Source organism: Tachypleus tridentatus, chromosome 7 (assembly GCF_004210375.1).
Source record: "Tachypleus tridentatus isolate NWPU-2018 chromosome 7, ASM421037v1, whole genome shotgun sequence".
Lineage (NCBI taxonomy): Eukaryota > Metazoa > Arthropoda > Merostomata > Xiphosura > Limulidae > Tachypleus > Tachypleus tridentatus.
In genome coordinates this window covers 115,701,684-115,727,765 of record NC_134831.1, presented here as the reverse complement: position 1 = coordinate 115,727,765, position 26,082 = coordinate 115,701,684, and the positions used below count along the sequence as shown (strand labels likewise).

Here is a 26,082-nt window from a genome sequence, read left to right as displayed (position 1 = left end):
TACTAAGTTTTAAAACAACAATGTGTTCTTTATTCAAACCATACTAAGTTTTAAAAACAACAATGTTTTCTATTCAAACCATACTAAGTTTTAAAATCAATGTTTTCTATTCAAACCATACTAAGTTTTAAAATCAATGTTTTCTATTCAAACCATACTAAGTTTTAAAACAATGTTTTCTATTCAAACCATACTAAGTTTTAAAATCAATGTTTCTATTCAAACCATACTAAGTTTTAAAATCAATGTTTTCTATTCAAACCATACTAAGTTTTAAAATCAATGTTTTTTCTATTCAAACCATACTAAGTTTTAAAATCAATTGTTTTCTATTCAAACCATACTAAGTTTTAAAATCAATGTTTTCTATTCAAACCATACTAAGTTTTAAAACAACAATGTTTTCTATTCAAACCATACTAAGTTTTAGAAAACAACAATGTTTTCTATTCAAACCATACTAAGTTTAAAAACAATGTTTTCTATTCAAACCATACTAAGTTTTAAAATCAATGTTTTCTATTCAAACCATACTAAGTTTTAAAATCAATGTTTTCTATTCAAACCATACTAAGTTTTAAAACAATGTTTTCTATTCAAACCATACTAAGTTTTAAAATCAATGTTTTCTATTCAAACCATACTAAGGATTTAAAATCAACTTGTTTTCTATTCAAACCATACTAAGTTTTAAAACAACGTTTTCTGTTCAAACCATACTAAGTTTTAAAATCAATGTTTTCTATTCAAACCATACTAAGTTTTAAAAACAATGTTTTCTATTCAAACCATACTAAGTTTTAAAATCAATGTTTTCTATTCAAACCATACTAAGTTTTAAAATCAATGTTTTTTCTATTCAAACCATACTAAGTTTTAAAACAAACAATGTTTTCTAATGTTCTAAAACCATACTAAGTTTTAAAATCAATGTTTTCTATTCAAACCATACTAAGTTTTAAAATCAATGTTTTCTATTCAAACCATACTAAGTTTTAAAAATCAATGTTTTCTATTCAAACCATACTAAGTTTTTAAAAAATCAATGTTTTCTATTCAAACCATACTAAGTTTTAAAACAACAATGTTTTCTATTCAAACCATACTAAGTTTTAAAACAACGTTTTCTATTCAAACCATACTAAGTTTTAAAATCAATGTTTTCTATTCAAACCATACTAAGTTTTAAAATCAATGTTTTCTATTCAAACCATACAAAGTTTTAAAATCAATGTTTTCTATTCAAACCATACTAAGTTTTAAAATCAATGTTTTCTATTCAAACCATACTAAGTTTTAAAATCAATGTTTTAAAACAATGTTTTCTATTCAAACCATACTAAGTTTTAAAATCAATGTTTTCTATTCAAACCATACTAAGTTTTAAAAACAATGTTTTCTATTCAAACCATACTAAGTTTTAAAACAACAATGTTTTCTATTCAAACCATACTAAGTTTTAAAATCAATGTTTTCTATTCAAACCATACTAAGTTTTAAAATCAATGTTTTCTATTCAAACTATACTAAGTTTTAAAATCAATGTTTTCTATTCAAACCATACTAAGTTTTAAAAAATAATGTTTTATTCAACAATGTTTTCTATTCAAACCATACTAAGTTTTAAAATCAATGTTTTCTATTTTTTCTATTCAAACCATACTAAGTTTTAAAATCAATGTTTTCTATTCAAACCATACTAAGTTTTAAAATCAATGTTTTCTATTCAAACCATACTAAGTTTTAAAATCAATGTTTTCTATTCAAACCATACTAAGTTTTAAAATCAATGTTTTCTATTCAAACCATACTAAAGTTTTTTTAAAATCAATGTTTCTATTCAAATTTTTAAAATGTTTTTCTATTCAAACCATACTAAGTTTTAAAATCAATGTTTTCTATTCAAACCATACTAAGTTTTAAAATCAATGTTTTCTATTCAAACCATACTAAGTTTTAAAATCAATGTTTTCTATTCAAACCATACTAAGTTTTAAAACAACAGTGTTTTCTATTCAAACCATACTAAGTTTTAAAATCAATGTTTTCTATTCAAACCATACTAAGTTTTAAAATCAATGTTTTCTATTCAAACCATACTAAGTTTTCTAAAATCAATGTTTTCTATTCAAACCATACTAAGTTTTAAAAAAAACAATGTTTTCTATTCAAACCATACTAAGTTTTAAAATCAATGTTTTCTATTCAAACCATACTAAGTTTTAAAATCAATGTTTTCTATTCAAACCATACTAAGTTTTAAAAACAACAATGTTTTCTATTCAAACCATACTAAGTTTTAAAACAACTGTTTTCTATTCAAACCATACTAAGTTTTAAAATCAATAAAACATACTAGTTTTAAAATCTATTCAAACCATACTAAGTTTTAAAATCAATGTTTTCTATTCAAACCATACTAAGTTTTAAAAACTAAAATACTAAGTTTTAAAACAACATGTTTCTATTCAAACCAACTAAGTTTTAAAATCATGTTTTCTATTCAAACCATACTAAGTTTTAAAATCAATGTTTTCTATTCAAACCATACTAAGTTTTAAAAACAACAATGTTTTCTATTCAAACCATACTAAGTTTTAAAAACAACAATGTTTTCTATTCAAACCATACTAAGTTTTAAAATCAATGTTTTCTATTCAAACCATACTAAGTTTTAAAAACAACAATGTTTTCTATTCAAACTATACTAAGTTTTAAAAACCATCAATGTTTTCTATTCAAACCATACTAAGTTTTAAAATCAATGTTTTTCTATTCAAACCATACTAAGTTTTAAAATCAATGTTTTCTATTCAAACCATACTAAGTTTTAAAATCAATGTTTTCTATTCAAACCATACTAAGTTTTAAAATCAATGTTTTCTATTCAAACCATACTAAGTTTTAAAAACAACAATGTTTTCTATTCAAACCATACTAAGTTTTAAAATCAATGTTTTCTATTCAAACCATACTAAGTTTTAAAATCAATGTTTTCTATTCAAACCATACTAAGTTTTAAAATCAATGTTTTCTATTCAAACCATACTAAGTTTTAAAACAACAATGTTTTCTATTCAAACCATACTAAGTTTTAAAATCAATGTTTTCTATTCAAACCATACTAAGTTTTAAAATCAATGTTTTCTATTCAAACCATACTAAGTTTTAAAATCAATGTTTTCTATTCAAACTATACTAAGTTTTAAAATCAATGTTTTCTATTCAAACCATACTAAGTTTTAAAATCAATGTTTTCTATTCAAACCATACTAAAAATCAATGTTTTCAATGTTTAAAATCAATGTTTTCTATTCAACCATACTAAGTTTTAAAATCAATGTTTTCTATTCAAACCATACTAAGTTTTAAAATCAATGTTTTCTATTCAAACCATACTAAGTTTTAAAATCAATGTTTTCTATTCAAACCATACTAAGTTTTAAAATCAATGTTTTCTATTCAAACCATACTAAGTTTTAAAATCAATGTTTTCTATTCAAACCATACTAAGTTTTAAAATCAATGTTTTCTATTCAAACCATACTAAGTTTTAAATCAATGTTTTCTATTCAAACCATACTAAGTTTTAAAATCTATTCAAACCATACTAAGTTTTAAAATCAATGTTTTCTATTCAAACCATACTAAGTTTTAAAAACAACAATGTTTTCTATTCAAACCATACTAAGTTTTAAAATCAATGTTTTCTATTCAAACCATACTAAGTTTTAAAATCAATGTTTTCTATCTATTCAAACCATACTAAGTTTTAAAATCAATGTTTTCTATTCAAACCATACTAAGTTTTAAAATCAATGTTTTCTATTCAAACCATACTAAGTTTTAAAATCAATGTTTTCTATTCAAACCATACTAAGTTTTAAAACAACAATGTTTTCTATTCAAACCATACTAAGTTTTAAAAACAACAATGTTTTCTATTCAAACCATACTAAGTTTTAAAAACAACAATGTTTTCTATTCAAACCATACTAAGTTTTAAAATCAATGTTTTCTATTCAAACCATACTAAGTTTTAAAATCAATGTTTTCTATTCAAACCATACTAAGTTTTAAAAACAACAATGTTTTCTATTCAAACCATACTAAGTTTTAAAAACAACAATGTTTTCTATTCAAACCATACTAAGTTTTAAAATCAATGTTTTCTATTCAAACCATACTAAGTTTTAAAAACAACAATGTTTTCTATTCAAACCATACTAAGTTTTAAAATCAATGTTTTCTATTCAAACCATACTAAGTTTTAAAACAACAATTTTTCTATTCAAACCATACTAAGTTTTAAAATCAATGTTTTCTATTCAAACCATACTAAGTTTTAAAATCAATGTTTTCTATTCAAACCATACTAAGTTTTAAAATCAATGTTTTCTATTCAAACCATACTATGTTTTCTATTCAAACCATACTAAGTTTTAAAATCAATGTTTTCTATTCAAACCATACTAAGTTTTAAAATCAATGTTTTCTATTCAAACCATACTAAGTTTTAAAACAACAATGTTTTCTATTCAAACCATACTAAGTTTTAAAATCAATGTTTTCTATTCAAACCATACTAAGTTTTAAAACAACAATGTTTTCTATTCAAACCATACTAAGTTTTAAAATCAATGTTTTCTTTTCAAACCATACTAAGTTTTAAAAACAACAATGTTTTCTATTCAAACCATACTAAGTTTTAAAATCAATGTTTTCTATTCAAACCATACTAAGTTTTAAATCAATGTTTTCTATTCAAACCATACTAAGTTTTAAAATCAATGTTTTCTATTCAAACCATACTAAGTTTTAAAATCAATGTTTTCTATTCAAACCATACTAAAGTTTTAAAACAATGTTTTCTATTCAAACCATACTAAGTTTTAAAATCAATGTTTTCTATTCAAACCATACTAAGTTTTAAAATCAATGTTTTCTATTCAAACCATACTAAGTTTTAAAATCAATGTTTTCTATTCAAACCATACTAAGTTTTAAAATCAATGTTTTCTATTCAAACCATACTAAGTTTTAAAAACAACAATGTTTTCTATTCAAACCATACTAAGTTTTAAAAACAACAATGTTTTCTATTCAAACCATACTAAGTTTTAAAATCAATGTTTTCTATTCAAACCATACTAAGTTTTAAAATCAATGTTTTCTATTCAAACCATACTAAGTTTTAAAATCAATGTTTTCTATTCAAACCATACTAAGTTTTAAAATCAATGTTTTCTATTCAAACCATACTAAGTTTTAAAATCAATGTTTTCTATTCAAACCATACTAAGTTTTAAAAACAACAATGTTTTCTATTCAAACCATACCAAGTTTTAAAAACAACGTTTTCTATTCAAACCATACTAAGTTTTAAAATCAATGTTTTCTATTCAAACCATACTAAGTTTTAAAATCAATGTTTTCTATTCAAACCATACTAAGTTTTAAAATCAATGTTTTCTATTAAAACCATACTAAGTTTTAAAAACAATGTTTTCTATTCAAACCATACTAAGTTTCAAAATCAATGTTTTCTATTCAAACCATACCAAGTTTTAAAAACAACGTTTTCTATTCAAACCATACTAAGTTTTAAATCAATGTTTTCTATTCAAACCATACTAAGTTTTAAAATCAATGTTTTCTATTCAAACCATACCAAGTTTTAAAAACAACGTTTTCTATTCAAACCATACTAAGTTTTAAATCAATGTTTTCTATTCAAACCATACTAAGTTTTAAAAACAACAACGTTTTCTATTCAAACCATACTAAGTTTTAAAAACAACAATGTTTTCTATTCAAACCATACTAAGTTTTAAAATCAATGTTTTCTATTCAAACCATACTAAGTTTTAAAATCAATGTTTTCTATTCAAACCATACTAAGTTTTAAAATCAATGTTTTCTATTCAAACCATACTAATTTTAAGACAACAATGTTTTCTATTCAGACCATACTAAGTTTTAAAAACAACAATGTTTTCTATTCAAACCATACTAAGTTTTAAAAACAACAATGTTTTCTATTCAAACCATACTAAGTTTTAAAATCAATGTTTTCTATTCAAACCATACTAAGTTTTAAAAACAATGTTTTCTATTCAAACCATACTAAGTTTTAAAAACAACAATGTTTTCTATTCAAACCATACTAAGTTTTAAAAACAACAATGTTTTCTATTCAAACCATACTAAGTTTTAAAATCAATGTTTTCTATTCAAACCATACTAAGTTTTAAAAACAACAATGTTTTCTATTCAAACCATACTAAGTTTTAAAATCAATGTTTTCTATTCAAACCATACCAAGTTTTAAAAACAACGTTTTCTATTCAAACCATACTAAGTTTTAAAATCAATGTTTTCTATTCAAACCATACTAAGTTTCAAAATCAATGTTTTCTATTCAAACCATACCAAGTTTTAAAAACAACGTTTTCTATTCAAACCATACTAAGTTTTAAAATCAATGTTTTCTATTCAAACCATACTAAGTTTTAAAATCAATGTTTTCTATTCAAACCATACTAATTTTAAGACAACAATGTTTTCTATTCAAACCATACTAAGTTTTAAAATCAATGTTTTCTGTTCAAACCATACTAAGTTTTAAAAACAACAATGTTTTCTATTCAAACCATACTAAGTTTTAAAATCAATGTTTTCTATTCAAACCATACCAAGTTTTAAAAACAACGTTTTCTATTCAAACCATACTAAGTTTTAAAATCAATGTTTTCTATTCAAACCATACTAAGTTTTAAAATCAATGTTTTCTATTCAAACCATACCAAGTTTTAAAAACAACGTTTTCTATTCAAACCATACTAAGTTTTAAATCAATGTTTTCTATTCAAACCATACTAAGTTTTAAAATCAATGTTTTCTATTCAAACCATACTAAGTTTTAAAACAACGTTTTCTATTCAAACCATACTAAGTTTTAAAATCAATGTTTTCTATTCAAACCATACTAAGTTTTAAAATCAATGTTTTCTATTCAAACCATACTAAGTTTTAAAAACAACAACGTTTTCTATTCAAACCATACTAAGTTTTAAAAACAACAATGTTTTCTATTCAAACCATACTAAGTTTTAAAATCAATGTTTTCTATTCAAACCATACTAAGTTTTAAAATCAATGTTTTCTATTCAAACAATACTAATTTTTAAAACAACAATGTTTTCTATTCAAACCATACTAAGTTTTAAAACAACAATGTTTTCTATTCAAACCATATAAGTTTTAAAAACAACAATGTTTTCTATTCAAACCATACTAAGTTTTAAAATCAATGTTTTCTATTCAAACCATACTAAGTTTTAAAATCAATGTTTTCTATTCAAACCATACTAAGTTTTAAAATCAATGTTTTCTATTCAAACCATACTAAGTTTTAAAATCAATGTTTTCTATTCAAACCATACCAAGTTTTAAAAACAACGTTTTCTATTCAAACCATACTAAGTTTTAAATCAATGTTTTCTATTCAAACCATACTAAGTTTTAAAAACAACAACGTTTTCTATTCAAACCAAACCAAGTTTTAAAAACAACGTTTTCTATTCAAACCATACTAAGTTTTAAAATCAATGTTTTCTATTCAAACCATACTAAGTTTTAAAATCAATGTTTTCTATTCAAACCATACTAAGTTTTAAAAACAACAATGTTTTCTATTCAAACCATACTAAGTTTTAAAATCAATGTTTTCTATTCAAACCATACTAAGTTTTAAAATCAATGTTTTCTATTCAAACCATACTAAGTTTTAAAACAACAATGTTTTCTATTCAAACCATACTAAGTTTTAAAAACAACAATGTTTTCTATTCAAACCATACTAAGTTTTAAAATCAATGTTTTCTATTCAAACCATACTAAGTTTTAAAAACAACAATGTTTTCTATTCAAACCATACTAAGTTTTAAAAACAACAATGTTTTCTATTCAAACCATACTAAGTTTTAAAAACAACGTTTTCTATTCAAACCATACTAAGTTTTAAAATCAATGTTTTCTATTCAAACCATACTAAGTTTTAAAAACAACAATGTTTTCTATTCAAACCATACTAAGTTTTAAAATCAATGTTTTCTATTCAAACCATACTAAGTTTTAAAAACAACGTTTTCTATTCAAACCATACTAAGTTTTAAAATCAATGTTTTCTATTCAAACCATACTAAGTTTTAAAATCAATGTTTTCTATTCAAACCATACCAAGTTTTAAAAACAACGTTTTCTATTCAAACCATACTAAGTTTTAAAATCAATATTTTCTATTCAAACCATACTAAGTTTTAAAATCAATGTTTTCTATTCAAACCATACTAATTTTAAGACAACAATGTTTTCTATTCAAACCATACTAAGTTTTAAAATCAATGTTTTCTGTTCAAACCATACTAAGTTTTAAAAACAACAATGTTTTCTGTTCAAACCATACTAAGTTTTAAAATCAATGTTTTCTATTCAAACCATACCAAGTTTTAAAAACAACGTTTTCTATTCAAACCATACTAAGTTTTAAAATCAATGTTTTCTATTCAAACCATACTAAGTTTTAAAATCAATGTTTTCTATTCAAACCATACTAAGTTTTAAAAACAACGTTTTCTATTCAAACCATACTAAGTTTTAAATCAATGTTTTCTATTCAAACCATACTAAGTTTTAAAATCAATGTTTTCTATTCAAACCATACCAAGTTTTAAAAACAACGTTTTCTATTCAAACCATACTAAGTTTTAAATCAATGTTTTCTATTCAAACCATACTAAGTTTTAAAATCAATGTTTTCTATTCAAACCATACTAAGTTTTAAAATCAATGTTTTCTATTCAAACCATACTAAGTTTTAAAAACAACAATGTTTTCTATTCAAACCATACTAAGTTTTAAAAACAACAATGTTTTCTATTCAAACCATACTAAGTTTTAAAATCAATGTTTTCTATTCAAACCATACTAAGTTTTAAAATCAATGTTTTCTATTCAAACCATACTAATTTTAAGACAACAATGTTTTCTATTCAGACCATACTAAGTTTTAAAAACAACAATGTTTTCTATTCAAACCATATAAAGTTTTAAAAACAACAATGTTTTCTATTCAAACCATACTAAGTTTTAAAATCAATGTTTTCTATTCAAACCATACTAAGTTTTAAAATCAATGTTTTCTATTCAAACCATACTAAGTTTTAAAAACAACAATGTTTTCTATTCAAACCATACTAAGTTTTAAAATCAATGTTTTCTATTCAAACCATACTAAGTTTTAAAATCAATGTTTTCTATTCAAACCATACCAAGTTTTAAAAACAATGTTTTCTATTCAAACCATACTAAGTTTTAAAATCAATGTTTTCTATTCAAACCATACTAAGTTTTAAAATCAATGTTTTCTATTCAAACCATACTAAGTTTTAAAATCAATGTTTTCTATTCAAACCATACTAAGTTTTAAAAAAAACAATGTTTTCTATTCAAACCATACTAAGTTTTAAAACAACAATGTTTTCTATTCAAACCATACTAAGTTTTAAAATCAATGTTTTCTATTCAAACCATACTAAGTTTTAAAATCAATGTTTTCTATTCAAACCATACTAATTTTAAGACAACAATGTTTTCTATTCAGACCATACTAAGTTTTAAAACAACAATGTTTTCTATTCAAACCATATAAAGTTTTAAAAACAACAATGTTTTCTATTCAAACCATACTAAGTTTTAAAATCAATGTTTTCTATTCAAACCATACTAAGTTTTAAAATCAATGTTTTCTATTCAAACCATACTAAGTTTTAAAAACAACAATGTTTTCTATTCAAACCATACTAAGTTTTAAAATCAATGTTTTCTATTCAAACCATACTAAGTTTTAAAATCAATGTTTTCTATTCAAACCATACCAAGTTTTAAAAACAACGTTTTCTATTCAAACCATACTAAGTTTTAAAATCAATGTTTTCTATTTAAACCATACTAAGTTTCAAAATCAATGTTTTCTATTCAAACCATACCAAGTTTTAAAAACAACGTTTTCTATTCAAACCATACTAAGTTTTAAAATCAATGTTTTCTATTCAAACCATACTAAGTTTTAAAATCAATGTTTTCTATTCAAACCATACTAATTTTAAGACAACAATGTTTTCTATTCAAACCATACTAAGTTTTAAAATCAATGTTTTCTATTCAAACCATACTAAGTTTTAAAAACAACAATGTTTTCTATTCAAACCATACTAAGTTTTAAAATCAATATTTTCTATTCAAACCATACTAATTTTAAGACAACAATGTTTTCTATTCAAACCATACTAATTTTAAAAACAACATTTTATATTAAAATCATACTAAGTTTTAAAATAAATTTTCAAACTACATGATAAGTTTTTGTAAATCATTTTTAAAAAATGCAACATCACGTAACTGAAATAAACCAATTCAAAAACTATAATATAACAACATGAATACAATTCAGATAAAATAAAAAATTCTAATTAGATTTTATTTGTGATATATGTAACTGAAGTCTCTGTATTATTGATGATGAGAAACCCACTTGAAATAAAAATATATCTCAGAATGGGTGGTACGGGTGTCAACACTTTTATTGGTAAGCAGAGAACAACGTTTCCACCTCCCTAGGGCATCTTCACGTTAACAATGAGGAGTTTGCAATTGATCACTGCCAGGCATGCCTTAGAATCTCATACCTAACTCTCTCTTTGTTAACCTGAAGATGACCCAGGAAAGTCGAAACATTGTTCTCTGCTTATCAATAAGTGTTAGTACTCATACCAGCCATTCTGAGATAAATCCGAAGTCTCTCTAATTACAAATTTTGTAAATTAAAACTTTCTTAGGAATATAAACAGGTTAGGCACCCAAGGAATAATAACACATCAGGTACCTTCATAAAATAAAGAGGTTTGCTATCTGAATAATATAAATAGGTTAAGCACTCAAGGAATATAAACGTGTGAAGTACCTCCATAATATAAACAGGTTTGCTATCTGAAGAATATAAATAAGTGAGGTTCCCAAAGAGTATAAACATGTGACTTACCTTAGACCATGCAAATGCATTAGCAATAGTTGACTTTGAATCAGTCAATGGGATGTCTACGTATTCCTCTTCCTTCCTACTAGAGGGCACCATCATTTTCTGAGGAGGCAAAGTGCCTTTAACTATAGGACTGGTTTCTTTTGGTGCCTTAGGTTTCAAGTTCTGTTTCTTTATATATTCCAGTACATCACTAAACAGCAGAATAAAAAAATAACCATATGAGTCTTTTTCATCCTAAAATACATTTAGAAATAAGAAAATCTGTGATAATCTCACTGTGTTGTGTAAGTAAAGTATATCGTATTCCTTCTTTAATGTTACTTTGATAAACAGTATTGGTCACATCACCTTACATATCTATTTTTATCATTACTAATTTTATGTTGTTATATATTTTTATTATAAGGATTATTTTGTACTGTTGGCTTGAAACAAGGATCCAGGACTGATCTAAATACCTTTATCTTGCACAACTTCATAAGATATTATTGGGTTTATGGCTTTAAACACCACTAAGAGTTAGGATAATCAACTGATGAATGACATCAGTTTATAATTAACAATATAAGAACTGTATTCCAAATTAGCTATATTCAATACTGGCTTAATATTTTATTGTGATATATGCAAGTAGCTTGCTTTGATTAGAAGTTAAATACAAAATGTTCCACTGTTTTATTACATAAATATGGTCAAAATACCTTTTAATATTTTTACATTTTTCTAGTAAACATTAAGCAAGCATAGTGTTTGTTTTTTGTTACTAAGCACAAAGATATACAATGAGCTATCTGTTTTGCACTCATCAGGAGTATCAAAACCCAATTTTTAGGATAATAAATACCCAGAAAAAGATTATTAACTTAAAAATAAAGTTATAATTATGTGAATATGATGCTTAGTTTAATGTAAAATTATTTAGATTGTTTTGTTTCTTATTAAGCACAGGTACTGAAATTTGGTTTCTAGTCTGCAGACATACCACTGTGCCACTGGGGACAGTTGCTTGGAATAAAAAACATATGGCTAACTACAGGAAACTAAAGATATGGTTGTTCTCTGAGAAAGAAAATTTATTTTAGAACTAAACTTCCATTATAATAAAACTTCTTGTAAATCTTTTATTGTTACTATTTTTATGCAACCATGGAATGCAATACTAACAGTTTAATTTACATTGTGAGATAACTTTCCTAAAACAAATTTATTCTGACGTAAGGAAAAAGTGATGCAAAAAGTATATCATGACAAAGGTACCAAAACATACAAACCCTAAATTCAAATGCTCTAGAGCTGTGGGCAGTCTGAAAGTACTTCAGAAAGCATAATGTTGGTATAGAAGTCTTGAAACAGTCCCTACTTTTGCCACTGTGGGAAAAACTTAAATTATTCTAATAATGGGAAACTATCAGGGTGAGAAACCACACAAATCCAGTGGAATAGATTGGTCAAATACTGGTAATCTATTAAGTTTATGAGACATACCAGACTTGGATTAACAAACTGTTTTTCCCTTTATATCCATTACTCTGGAGAACCCCAAGCTAAATAATCAGTTCAACCACATACTTCCCAAGGGTTAGTGAATAATCTGGTATAAGACGACAATCGAAGGAAATGAGGTCCATAAAGGCGACAACTATCTGATGACAACTATCAGACATTAAGAATGAAAAAAATAAAACAGGAGAAACTTTAATTTTAATTTTCCAATACACCAAGATGTTTGGAGAGCATCTATAAATAGTTAATAATAATAATATGGAGCTGAGATCACTTTGCAATAATAAATTTTACAAGACTGGATGGTTGTATTTAGAATACAATCTTTATCCAATCAATCCCTTCTTATTTTTATCAGACACAAAGAAGCAAAACTGACAAGCCACATCTTTTTGAACAAAATGATGAGGTATATGGAAACTATATTTATATAGAAAATCAAACCTATCATGTGTTTGGTTTGAGAATTCTGACCTGAACAAGGACCAATCTAAAATAAATAGATTGTGGTTTTTATAATGGTGGACTATATATCATATTGTTCTATTGTTTATCATGTTCTGTTGAATTATTTGGTCCAAATAATCCAAAGTCTAGTCCATGTAATAATGATATAAATACTTTATTTGTCCTTTAACATTTGCTACAGCCTACGTTCAGTTTGACACAAGTGAGAGACCTAAGTTTAGAAGCAAATTTTTCAACACAAGATCTGAAAATTCTGTTGACATAATGCACTAATAACATTTAACAGAAAACATTCTTGTTTGAGAACAAACTCTGAATAACTTACATACAGTCAACATTTCAATGAATTCTCAATCACAACTCAACAACTTCTAAATAAATGACTTCTCATATTTATGAACAATGGACTCTTATCCAGATATTAGTCAAAGTTACCAGATCATAGTTGAACCTTTGCTATTATAGGACTAATTTGACAAACTTAACATCAAGAACTCTATAGCTAATATTTAAAACATTAAGATAAAGTTTATGATAATACATATGGCTTTATGTTTATTTTAGTATTTCACACAGCTTGCTTGTTGAATAATAAAACAAAAAACAAGAAGGTTGTATCAATCTTACAAATCATATATAAATATAGGTTGTCTGCAATGATCAACAGTATGTATGTATCAATCTTACAAATCATATATAAATATAGGTTGTATGCAATGATCAACAGTATGTATGTATCAATCTTAAAAATCATATATAAATATAGGTTGTCTGCAATGATCAACAGTATGTATGTATCAATCTTACAAATCATATATAAATATAGGTTGTCTGCAATGATCAACAGTATGTATGTATCAATCTTACAAATCATATATAAATATAGGTTGTCTGCAATGATCAACAGTATGTATGTATCAATCTTACAAATCATATATAAATATAGGTTGTCTGCAATGATCAACAGTATGTATGTATCAATCTTACAAATCATATATAAATATAGGTTATCTGCAATGATCAACAGTATGTATGTATCAATCTTACAAATCATATATAAATATAGGTTATCTGCAATGATCAACAGTATGTATGTATCAATCTTACAAATCATATATAAATATAAGTTGTCTGCAATGATCAACAGTATGTATGTATCAATCTTACAAATCATATATAAATATAAGTTGTCTGCAATGATCAACAGTATGTATGTATCAATCTTACAAATCATATATAAATATAGGTTGTCTGCAATGATCAACAGTATGTATGTATCAATCTTACAAATCATATATAAATATAAGTTGTCTGCAATGATCAACAGTATGTATGTATCAATCTTACAAATCATATATAAATATAGGTTATCTGCAATGATCAACAGTATGTATGTATCAATCTTACAAATCATATATAAATATAGGTTATCTGCAATGATCAACAGTATGTATGTATCAATCTTACAAATCATATATAAATATAGGTTATCTGCAATGATCAACAGTATGTATGTATCAATCTTACAAATCATATATAAATATAGGTTGTCTGCAATGATCAACAGTATGTATGTATCAATCTTACAAATCATGTATAAATATAGGTTGTCTGCAATGATCAACAGTATGTATGTATCAATCTTACAAATCATATATAAATATAGGTTGTCTGCAATGATCAACAGTATGTATGTATCAATCTTAAAAATCATATATAAATATAGGTTGTCTGCAATGATCAACAGTATGTATGTTCTTAAACAGAACTGATATACTCTCCCATCTTGGGTATCAAAACCCAAGTTTTAATGTCATGAAGGAGGGGGGGATTGTAAGTAAAAGACAATTAAAAACACCATATATATAATATAGAAATTAGGATAGAGAAATATGAGTATAGTTATCATGAAAAAAACATCTAACACAACCACTAAAACAACTCAAGTGTTTAAACAACAGAAGGTTCCACTTCAATGAGTTGACCACAAACCCTCAATCTTTTCATCTTTGAGAAACAAATGAAAAAATATAGTCAGTTTGAAAAGCTCTTTTTTATGATTTCTTCTTAGTTTTTGGCCAAATCATCAATAGCTTTCTGATCCCCTATACTTTAGTAGAGCATGTTGGAGACAGAAAACTCCGATACATCCAAATAACACACAAAAGGTAGATAGGAGTGAAGTACAGGTAGGCCTATGTCTTACACAGTACAATGTCACTTAAAACACAGAGTTAAGATTCTGAACCAGGAACATTTAATAAAAGACACAAAGACAGGAAATGGGTATCTTACTGGAAGAGAAACACAGTAAAGAGTTCCACAACATGTGCAAAAACATAAGTACATACTTGTAGCAAATTTACTTGTAATAAATTTTAGACCATAGTAAAGTCATAACACACAAAATCACTTGAGCCAAACTCCAATGTAAACTGGTTGCAAATATGCATAAAGAAAAGATTAACCAAAGTAAGGTAAAGTTGAAAGAGCAGCTAGCCTACTATAGGAAGCAAAAACCTACTTGGAAAACTCTTTCCAATAATGGCTATAATCTAAAAGCCAATAAGTTACATTTAGTTTTTAAATAAATCAAGTTTTTAAAATCTATATATGTAATATTAAGGTTATAAAACATAAATAACCTGTATAACTAAGCTTTACATGAAACAAAACTATGATATGCTTTTCCTGCTGTTTGGAACTTACCCCTTTATAAGGTTATTGTGTGGACCAGAAGGAGGTATTTGACTAGATTCAAGTCCATAAAGCTCAAGCAATCCTCTCACTGCAGGTCCCACCATACTAAGAAAAATAAACACTCTCATCTTAGACAATGTGCAAACATGATCTTTTAAAAACTTTTCATAAATGTTTACCACATCAAATGAAGTTATAATTTTTCCGAAATATAAAATGTATTTAAAATAGGTACTTCCCTCCTTCCACAAGATTAGCTATTTCCATTTGTTGTTTACCCTTTATATGCAAACTTTTTTATTACATGTCCCAAGCCTTCTGCACCTCCCTACTGGAGTCAAATGATTCCAACAGTTCTCTCTCAAGAAAACATTGTGCATCATTTTCAGTATAGGAAAATGAGATAACTTTTGATATGGTACTTCCCTCTGTTCACAAGACTAGCTAGAATTCCACTTTGATTAAGAGGAACGATTGGTGCATGAAAAGAATGTTTGCACCCACCAAGAATTGTCTGAAGGATATCTCCACAGATGAGACAGGTCAGAAGATCAGACGAAGGGAACCACACCATACCTGATCCAGGTATATTCTTCACCCATTTGTGTCACATGGAAGAAATCAGTACAGTAAATGAGAGGAGTGGGTGAAAATGTGGTGGGAAAGATAAAATAACTCAATCCAACAATAAGAAAATTTGGTAAACAATAATGCATCTAATGGTGTAGACTGGATAGGGCATGGCAAACTGTCAACTACATCAAAACCTCCTCATGGGGTACCAAGATCCAAGTGAAAATAGAATGAGAATCATACTGTCTTAACCTCACACCCAAGAACTTGGGAAATGAGAAACACTCTGATTCCTTGGTATGACACAGGATTAGCTCTGAGCAACTGATCTTAGGATGAGACAACCAGTATTCAAAAAACAATAATATCCATGCAATAAGAGAACAAGGGAGAGCCAAGGATAGAACTGGAACAATCCCTGATGTTACTCACAACACAGAAGGAGAAATCAAGATACGAAGATATACAACCCGAAACCTGTATGAGGACTTATGTTGATTGGTTCATTCTAAATCCTAAAAAAACCTAAAGGGATGCAAGAGTAGAATGAGTATATCTGACTGAATCCTGTTCAGAATGGGTAAGAAGTAGCTAGTCGTATATGTAAAAATAAAATTGCAGCATCAGAGAATGATGATGAAGAGCTGAAGCCAGCCTAAAGAGTATGATGTGAAATTGATATACTACCCCTTGATGGGCAAACCTAAGACACAAACAAGATTGTACAGAAATGGGAATAAATAGATAAGTATAGGAGACATTCATCTTGGTTATCCATGGATCCAGAGAAAATTACCACCACAGAGTAAGGCAGGACTCGGAGTAAAATGTAGGAAATGAAGGAAACAACTGAAGCAAGACAGATCAATGTGAGGCCTCAAGTGCACAGTCTTCAAGAGAACCACAAAAATGTAAAGGTAAAAACCCTGGTGACTGATGTGAAACAAGTTCAATACCTTGTTATGTGAAGAGATCCTGTATTGCTCCTGCTTGGTTTTTGTGTTGTTTTTTTTTATTATTAACATAGTAGCATAACGTACCTGAAAATAAACTGTGTTATCCATATATCTCAGAAATAAATTTATTATTATTTTCACAAACCTACAGAAATACACACTCAAGTTTTTCAATACAATAATTAATACAGTTCTCTTCTTTTTAAAAACATCACATTTAATGAACAAAGGCAGTGGTACTGAAAGAGTTAATAGATTAACATGCTAGCAATTACTAAACAAATATGAGCAACCTCACAAAACACAGAACTTTAACAATTAACATCTATAATATTAACATCCTTTAACTGAACGTGCAAAATACTCGGTACCAAATCAGTTAACTGATTGATAACAATGTTTTTTAGAAACCAATGCACAACACATAGGATTACAAAAAGTTAAGATATTTATTAACAGAAAATCAAGTCATCCTCTTCCTGTAATGGCTGTATGAAATTAACAAATTACTTTTAAATTTTCCTTAAAAAAAGTTTTCTATATAGATATATCATGCACATTAATATAACACTTCATACCTGAACTTAGAAACCCTTTCAGAAGTTTCTGGTTTTCTGGGAGGTTCAGGTTCTGTTTTTATAACAGGTGTTGTTGTTTCACTGGTTGAAGATGTGTCTTGAGTCCCTCCATCAGGAATTTCTACATCCTTCCAGTCTTCTCCTTCACCAACCATCAAAGCAATACAAGTCCCAACCTTAATGTCTTTAGTATCTGCTGGAACCTACAGTTAATTAACGGAATTTTTTTCACACTATTCTTGAAAAGTCAATTATAAAAGGAAGTATAGATCTGTGAATTTTAAAAATTATATACACACAATCACTTGATTATTGGATTAATAAGTTCATATATTTTCTATGTTGAAAAATGGCTCTGGTTACCTACCAATAGTAAACTAAAGTAGACAAAGACTTGATGTAAGAAAAAAAACAACAAAAAAACAAATACTGACCAGAGTAGAATTACAATAAAAACCATTTGTGACAAGAGGTAGAAAATTATTACATTTGGAAAACTGTTTAAATTTAAGTGAAAAAAATACAATTTATTTATTTATTAAAACAAAACTGTAGCAAACTGAAAATAACATCATGGTTTAGCTGAACTGGGTTTGAGTTGTTTGGATTATAACTTGAAAACTGTTTACAAACATAGTCAGAGATTGAAGCACTGATCCCAAGAAAGAAAAAAATACAATACCTGTCACATCTGATAAATAAATCTCTAAAAGTGTCAAATCACTTTTATAATATACATTTCATCAAGAGCTTGACCAATAACACAAAAATATTACATTAATTTGATACTATTTCACATAGCATGTGAGTCATCAAAATAGTTTTCTATAATACAAGACATTCAGTCCTACCATACAGAATAACACTTAGAGCTAACTTCCTACAACAGCTATACTCAATATATACATTCAGTCCTACCACACAGAATAATACTTAGAGCTAACTTCATGCTACAGCTATACTGAATATATTGGGTTCTGAGTTACTAAGCACACAAACTAAAAGAGAATAGAATATATATGTATTAGGTGCAAGCTATAGAGAAAATGATATATCTTAAAATGTATTCATTTTGAGAAAGTTACTACCTTGTTAAATTACAAAAATTTAAGATATTAGTTAAAGATGAGGAAAAATGTCCTGTGTTTTTAGAAAAATCAAATAACACAACTGAAAAAAATCAAGTAAAAATGACACTACTCAAGAAAATCAAGTAAAAGTGAAACTACAAGAAAATCAAGTTAAAGTGAAACAACTGAAGAAAATCAAGTTAAAGTGACACTACTCAAGAAAATCAAGAAACACTACTGAAAAAATCAAATAAATATGACACTACTCAAGAAAATCAAGTTACAATACTCAAGAAAAATCAAGTTACAATACTGAAGAAAATCAAGTAAAAATGACACTACTCAACAAAATCAAATTACACTACTGAAGAAAATCAAGTTAAAGTGAAACAACTAAAGAAAATCAAGTTAAAGTGACACTACTCAAGAAAATCAAGTAAAAATGACACTACTCAACAAAATCAAGTAAAAGTGAAACAACTAAAGAAGATCAAGTAAAAATGACACTACTGAAGAAAATCAAGTAAAATGACACTACTGAAGAAAATCAAGTAAAAGTAACAGTGCTCAAGAAAATCAAGTAACACAACTGAAGAAAATCAAGTTAAGGTAACACTACTCAAGAAAATCAAGTAACACTACTGAAGAAAATCAAGTAAAAATGACACTACTTAAGAAAATCAAGTAAAAATGACACTACTTAAGAAAAACCAATAATAGAGACAACAAAAGAAAATCAAGTAAAAGTGACACTACTCAAATCAATCAAGTTACACTACTGAAGAAAATCAAATAAACATGACACTACTCAAGAAAATCAAATAAGAGTGACAACAGAAGAAAATCAAGTAAAAGTGACACTACTCAAGAAAATCAACTTACACTACTGAAGAAAATCAAGTTAAAATGACACTTCTCAAGAAAATAAGTGACACTACTGAAGAAAATCAAGTAAAAGTGACACTACTCAAGAAAATCAAGTAAAAATGACACTACTCAAGAAAATTAAGTAAGAGTGACAACAGAAGAAAATCAATTGAAAGTAACACTACTCAAGAAAATCAAGTAAAAGTGACACTACTCAGGAAAATTAAATTACACTACTGAAGAAAATCAAGTAAAAGTGACACTACTAAAGAAAATAAAGTAAAAGTGACACTACTCAAGAAAATCAAATTACACTACTGAAGAAAATCAAGTAAATGTGACATTACTCAAGAAAATCAAGTGACACTACTGAAGAAAATCAAACAAGACTTTCAACAAAAGAAAATCAAATAAGGGTGACAACAGAAGAAAATCAAGTAAAAGTAACACTACTGAAGAAATTCAAGTAAAAATAACACTAATCAAGAAAATCAAATAAGAGTGACAACAGAAGAAAATCAATTTAATGTGATACTACTCAAGAAAATCAAGTAAAATTGACACTACTGAATAAAATCAAATAAAAGGTATACTACTCAGAAAAGTGAAGTAAAAATAATACTACACATAATAAGAAAGTTTATCCTTTCTCAAGACTACATTAAATACAATATATGATACTTCTATGTTTTGGTCTCTGTGCACCAACAATTTAGACTGTATAGTTTAAACAAATTAAAGTACATTATGCTATGGTAAATAACCAATCATACTGTTTTCATTAGACTAAATTATAAAATTATGTAGTCATGTTACCTGCTATAAATGTATATATAGTGATCTTAATTATATTCGTTACACAAGAGAGTAAGCAAGGGACGTTGAACAACAACTCAAAAATTCTAAAATGTCCACTGCCTTCTGATTAAAATAATAATAAATACTGGACTGTTGTTTAAGACATTTAAATTCTTTATGTAGAAGGACCAAAATGGTTTGTAAAAATACCCCTTACCGCAGAACATACACACCTTGTAGTAGTACTGGTTTCACCCTTGTAGTATCAGTACATCTAAAGAAAACATCACATTAGAATGATTGGTAATTACATCATCATCAAACCATAAGAGTAAATTTGAATCATGAAAATTTCCTTACTAGAATTTTTGCAAGAATTCCATCTTCATCTACTTCATATCCAACAACAGCCTTATCAGTTTGGATCTCACAAATTAGGTCTCCTGCCATTACAGAATCTCCTGTAATTATTCATTTATTCAATGTAGGTGGTGCTACCAAAGAAACTTGTGTGACAAACAGACAATAAACAGCTTCTCTGCAATACATTTATAAGCTTGTTCAAACAAAATATTTTGTGACTCATAACACAACAATAAACAAAGAGGTATGATTGACTAGTGTTTATTTCAAAAAATAAATTATTGGTGCTAACAACACAGTAGTTTACAAATAAGTGGACCTCACTCTGTATTATTTTGTGTAATATAAGCTGAAATGCAACTGCTACAAATAGTGATGATTAAGATAGGATGTTTAGTTAACACTGATGTTCAACTTGTTGTTTTTATTACCTTATACAGTATTTAACTTTTATAAAATACTGTAAGTCCTAACTAATGGCCAAGGATATTAACTTATTGGTAAGTGTCAAAGAAAAGGTTACTTGGACAACTCCAAATATGAAAAGGTTACCTCATGAGACAGGCTGACATCTTTTAACTAATCTTCTTCTGAGAGAATACAGGTTAAAACTGATCTTACCAATGCTGGCAAGGTTAACTGGGAGAACAATATGATTGCTTTGTGGTGATTTATAAAGACAAGAATACAATGTGGAAAAGACAGACCAGGCTCCAGTTAGTAGAGTTTTATTCTTATAATAGAGATAGACTTATGGAATAAGTTGGTAAATGCAGTAGTTTAGAGTTCAGATTAGCACCATACAAGAGTTTAAGTGGGAAATCATAAGTTCACCAAAAATAAAAGATGGGTTTGATATTTACTTTTCTTTTCCTTGGGGTGGGTGTGGAAAGTCAGTTTTGAAAGACTAAATATTCCTTAGTAGTCCACTTGTTATTTCTGTTTTACGAAGCACATACAATATAATTTATTTAAAGTACTTTTAGTTTTCTCTGAAGTATGACTATATTTATTTTAAAAATATATCTTCCAGCTATAAGCTAAATCTATTAAGTAGTTGAAAAAAACAATATACAAGACTCAAATCTGTTATGAGCAAAATGTAAATATACAACACTGAAAACCTTGGTAAGCATTCTTAAAATAATCTGTCTGCTCATTATTTATAGCATAATTTTCATTATAAATATGTACCCTTAGTATTAACAATTACTGAAAAATACAACAGACAACAAGAAAGTCTCACATCACATAATTATCATGTGAATATTTATAACCAGAAGCTCCAATGTGCATGTGGTGTGGCTTTATCACAAATACTACTTTTTTGCCATTGATTCTGGACAGAAGAAGAACATATATATATATATTTTTAATGTAAAATGCATGGCAGTTTTCATAATAATTCCATCAGACACTTGAGATCTGGATAAGTTTTGTGCACATTACAAGTGTTCTAAGGCACTTTATATAAAACAAATTCCTTCCCTTACAGGAGAAACAAACACTGTTTTACAGTTAGAGAGAACGTACCTTCAGTTTTCATCCACTTGATTATAGTTCCTTCTGTCATAGTTGGGGAAAGTGATGGCATCTTTATTTGTAGTCCTTTAACTCCTGAATTAAAATGTTTTATATTTTTAATTAAAATATTGATAGAATCTGCACCAATAATCTCACTATTTTTTGCTCTATATCTACTCAGTATATGCAAATTTTTATTCTTACAATTTATTGTTGATGGGAGGGGGAAATTATATTATAATATATCATTTTAAAGATAATATAACAAAGTATTCAAGTTAAAGCACACAGGAACAAACAGCTTGGGACATGTGCTTCACTGCAATGTGAAATAAACTACCAAACTGTAAAAAATGGAACCAGCAACATAACAGATTAAAGATCTCCACACTATGTTCCTTGTACAAAATTTTAATTTTAGCCTGAGACAAGTGAAAGACTGATTCAGCAAGTAGCTTCACAAAGTCATCACTCATTAAATTTTATTTGTCACTACTAGCACATAATCATTTTATGTTTTAGAATAAAAATACTGATAAGAAATCTTAAACTAACAGTTTCTGTTACTGTGTATTTGTGTTGATGCACTGCTCTGCCTATCATCTAGTATATAAACTACTGTCTTTGGGTATAATTAATTTTTTATTAGCATGCTGTCATTTGGTTCCTAATTGTACTTAATTCATTGTGATTATCAGATATTGCTGATAATTAACTGTTATTGTAGAAATGATTTCATTTTCAGAAGCAAACACCTTTATTATCAAATGATTTGTTTAACAAAAGAAATATCAGATATGGACAAATGTGTCACAATAGTTTGACTTTTTTGTAATACAAAATTTTAAGAGTTCTTTATTTATGATGATAAATGATGTGCCGTTTTGGAAAATCTTCAATTAATTTACATTACAATAAAATTTTGTGTTTGTGTACACGTTGTGCAGGTGAAATTAACATTTACTTATTCTACGTATACAAACAACATGCCTATAAAGTATTACAAAGTTTAGATGTAGCGACATATAACCTATCATAAACCACTAACCTACATTACACGTTAACACTGACAGAGAAAACCTGCACAACCAAAATACTGTACATGTGTTATATGGAAAAAGACTACCATTGATATATAAACAAAAATCAGTTTGTTCCATCAGATGTATTTATGTCCAAAATTACACGTGCTTATATTTTGTACCTTTATTTTAGCCTTCGACGTTTAATCCTGGTGCAATTTGTAAATTACTACTGACAGTAATGATACGAGCGAAGCCCTCCAACTTCAAAATTTATTCAAGTTACTAAAAATATATATATATATTATTTTTAGGTAAATTTAATAATAACTGCTGGAAGAAAATCTTTATTTAGTTACCTAAACACGGAAAATTTCTGTGAATCCAGTGTTTGGAAAAAGTAAACGGTGATAACCGCCATTCTACGGATCTTAACGTTCTGCAAATTCCGAAATATTTCGGTGTTAAGCTATTTATTACTAGCTTACTGGCTAAGACTGCCGCCATGTTTCACCTCACACTTTCGCCATCTAGTATAGTAATTTTGTGTAACTGTTGTATTTATTCTTTAAAAACTTAATAAATTGGAAATTAGCTTGAATTAGCAAATATCGCAGATCTGGTTACGCAAATATATACATGAGATGAGATTAAAAGATTATTGGACATGTTTTTTCACATCACAATGGAAAGTCACGAAACTAAATTTAACCAATTGTATATTTTCAAGAGTTTGAACAACATTCATTATGAGCAACATTAATATATATATATTACAACTTATTTCAACATCTCGACTTACTTTTTATTGTAATAACGTTCTTCCAAGAGCACGTTAGAATTAGAGGATAATTTTTTGATCGTTATAAGTATGGAACTGAGTTTAGTGGCTCAGCGGTACCTCAATGGGCATTAACGTTAAAAAAAACGTGTTTTGATAACAGAGTACAGATGGTTCATTGCATAACTTTATGTTTTACAAAGAACAAATAGAAAAAACACACAGTTTTGTAGGGATTATATAACAAATTTAGTTTATGTTGACTTAGGGTTATAGCTGTCTTATTCTTACCAACTATGAGGCTAGAGTGTAAGTTATTTTCAAATGGAAATTAAGAAAATAAGTAATGTTTCTTATTTTGTTAACTAATAACCACGAATCTATAATTTTTATAAATTTGGATACTGCCAGCATATTACAAATAAAAGGTATCATTGAATCTCGATTTATCCTATTATTTCATTAATGATGAATAAATAAGGAATGAGAGTTTCTTGTTTGATCAATCTTTCACTTGTATTTCTAGAATGTTTATATATATTTATACACAGTCTTATTCTTTCATTCTTTTTCGTATTATACTTTCATTATAGAGATTGTTTCACACTGTTAACTTAGCTAACCGAAGTTGGTTGAACTTCGTGAGGTATTATTGGGTTATCGACCGAAAACATCGTTAACAACAAGAGTGCTCAAATGATAAAACAATACATTTTAATATTTACGTGTAAGAATAGTATATTACTTACCTATAATTATTACCGACGTTACTTTTATTTCGATCTAAGTATGTAACTTGCTCTGATCGGAAATTAATATTACAATTGTAGTCTTTACCAGTTCGAGACCATGGGTGCGATATAAGTGTTGGTCAACCCCTACTATCTGGTCAGACAAGAGCACAATAATAACTAGGCCACGACCAGGTACACGTGGTGTGACAATAAAATATTTAAACCACATTTTCTACAAGAACTATGAAAACAAATTAATGGGTGTTTGTTTCTATCAAAAATCAACTGTATGTTTTTAAAGTTGTAGAAACTGTGTAGAGTTGTTCTGAATATTTTAATAGAAACAGCAGAAACAACGTAAAATGTTTGTATTTATAATGAATATGAAGATAAGTAGTGGAATCGAACAACGTTTACGATAAAGGACAATAACTGAATTTTTAAGTATCAAAATTTCCTGTTAGCAAATTAACGTTACCTACACATAATAAGAATAAAGCTAACTCCACCTTTAGCTATAACTCCAGTCCATTCTATGTACTCTGAGAAGAGAAAACAATGAATTAAAATTTTTAAATTTTTTTTCCATTTAACGGAGTTTGTGTCACATTGACATATACCTACGTAGATTGTAACTAACAGGTGCAGGTGATATAGACTACAATAACCACGTTTCAATATCGTAAAACGTTAGTTTTGGGTATCTTCCTTCGTTGTCATGGTAACGGTTGTCATCGGTATAGTGTACTATGCAGTTACAGATGAGTTGAAATATCCAACACATCGATGGGTATGTGTTTTATAATAAAAACAAACAAACAAACAAACAAACGTGTATTTTAGATGTCTGAAACTTCATTTCACTTTTAAGTTTCTTTGACAGTAAGTTATGATCGATTATTGGCTTATACCATTTTTACTTCGCGTATTGACACATTAGATAGCATGGTTGTAACAATAGGGGAGACAGCAAAAATAGTAACTTCCTTCTCAACAAAATCAGAGATGATAACCAATAATATTTCTCAACTTCCCTTGTCTGTC

At 27.1% G+C, this 26,082-nt stretch overlaps 1 protein-coding gene across 1 annotated transcript in view; it reads right to left on the bottom strand.

Annotated features, from left to right (window-relative positions):
• The window catches only part of LOC143257785 (pyruvate dehydrogenase protein X component, mitochondrial-like), a 32,290-nt gene extending 8,220 nt beyond the window's left edge, over window positions 1-24,070 (bottom strand). Inside the window, exons 1-6 of the mRNA XM_076516818.1 lie at window positions 23,883-24,070; window positions 22,511-22,594; window positions 20,975-21,075; window positions 17,880-18,082; window positions 15,782-15,877; window positions 11,102-11,291 (exon numbers count right to left, since the gene is read on the bottom strand). Coding sequence (XP_076372933.1) covers window positions 11,102-11,291; window positions 15,782-15,877; window positions 17,880-18,082; window positions 20,975-21,075; window positions 22,511-22,594; window positions 23,883-24,030 — 822 coding nt within the window. The 5' untranslated portion in view covers window positions 24,031-24,070. The remainder of the gene's footprint in view (window positions 1-11,101; window positions 11,292-15,781; window positions 15,878-17,879; window positions 18,083-20,974; window positions 21,076-22,510; window positions 22,595-23,882) is intronic.
• Between the last annotated feature and the right edge of the window lie 2,012 nt (window positions 24,071-26,082).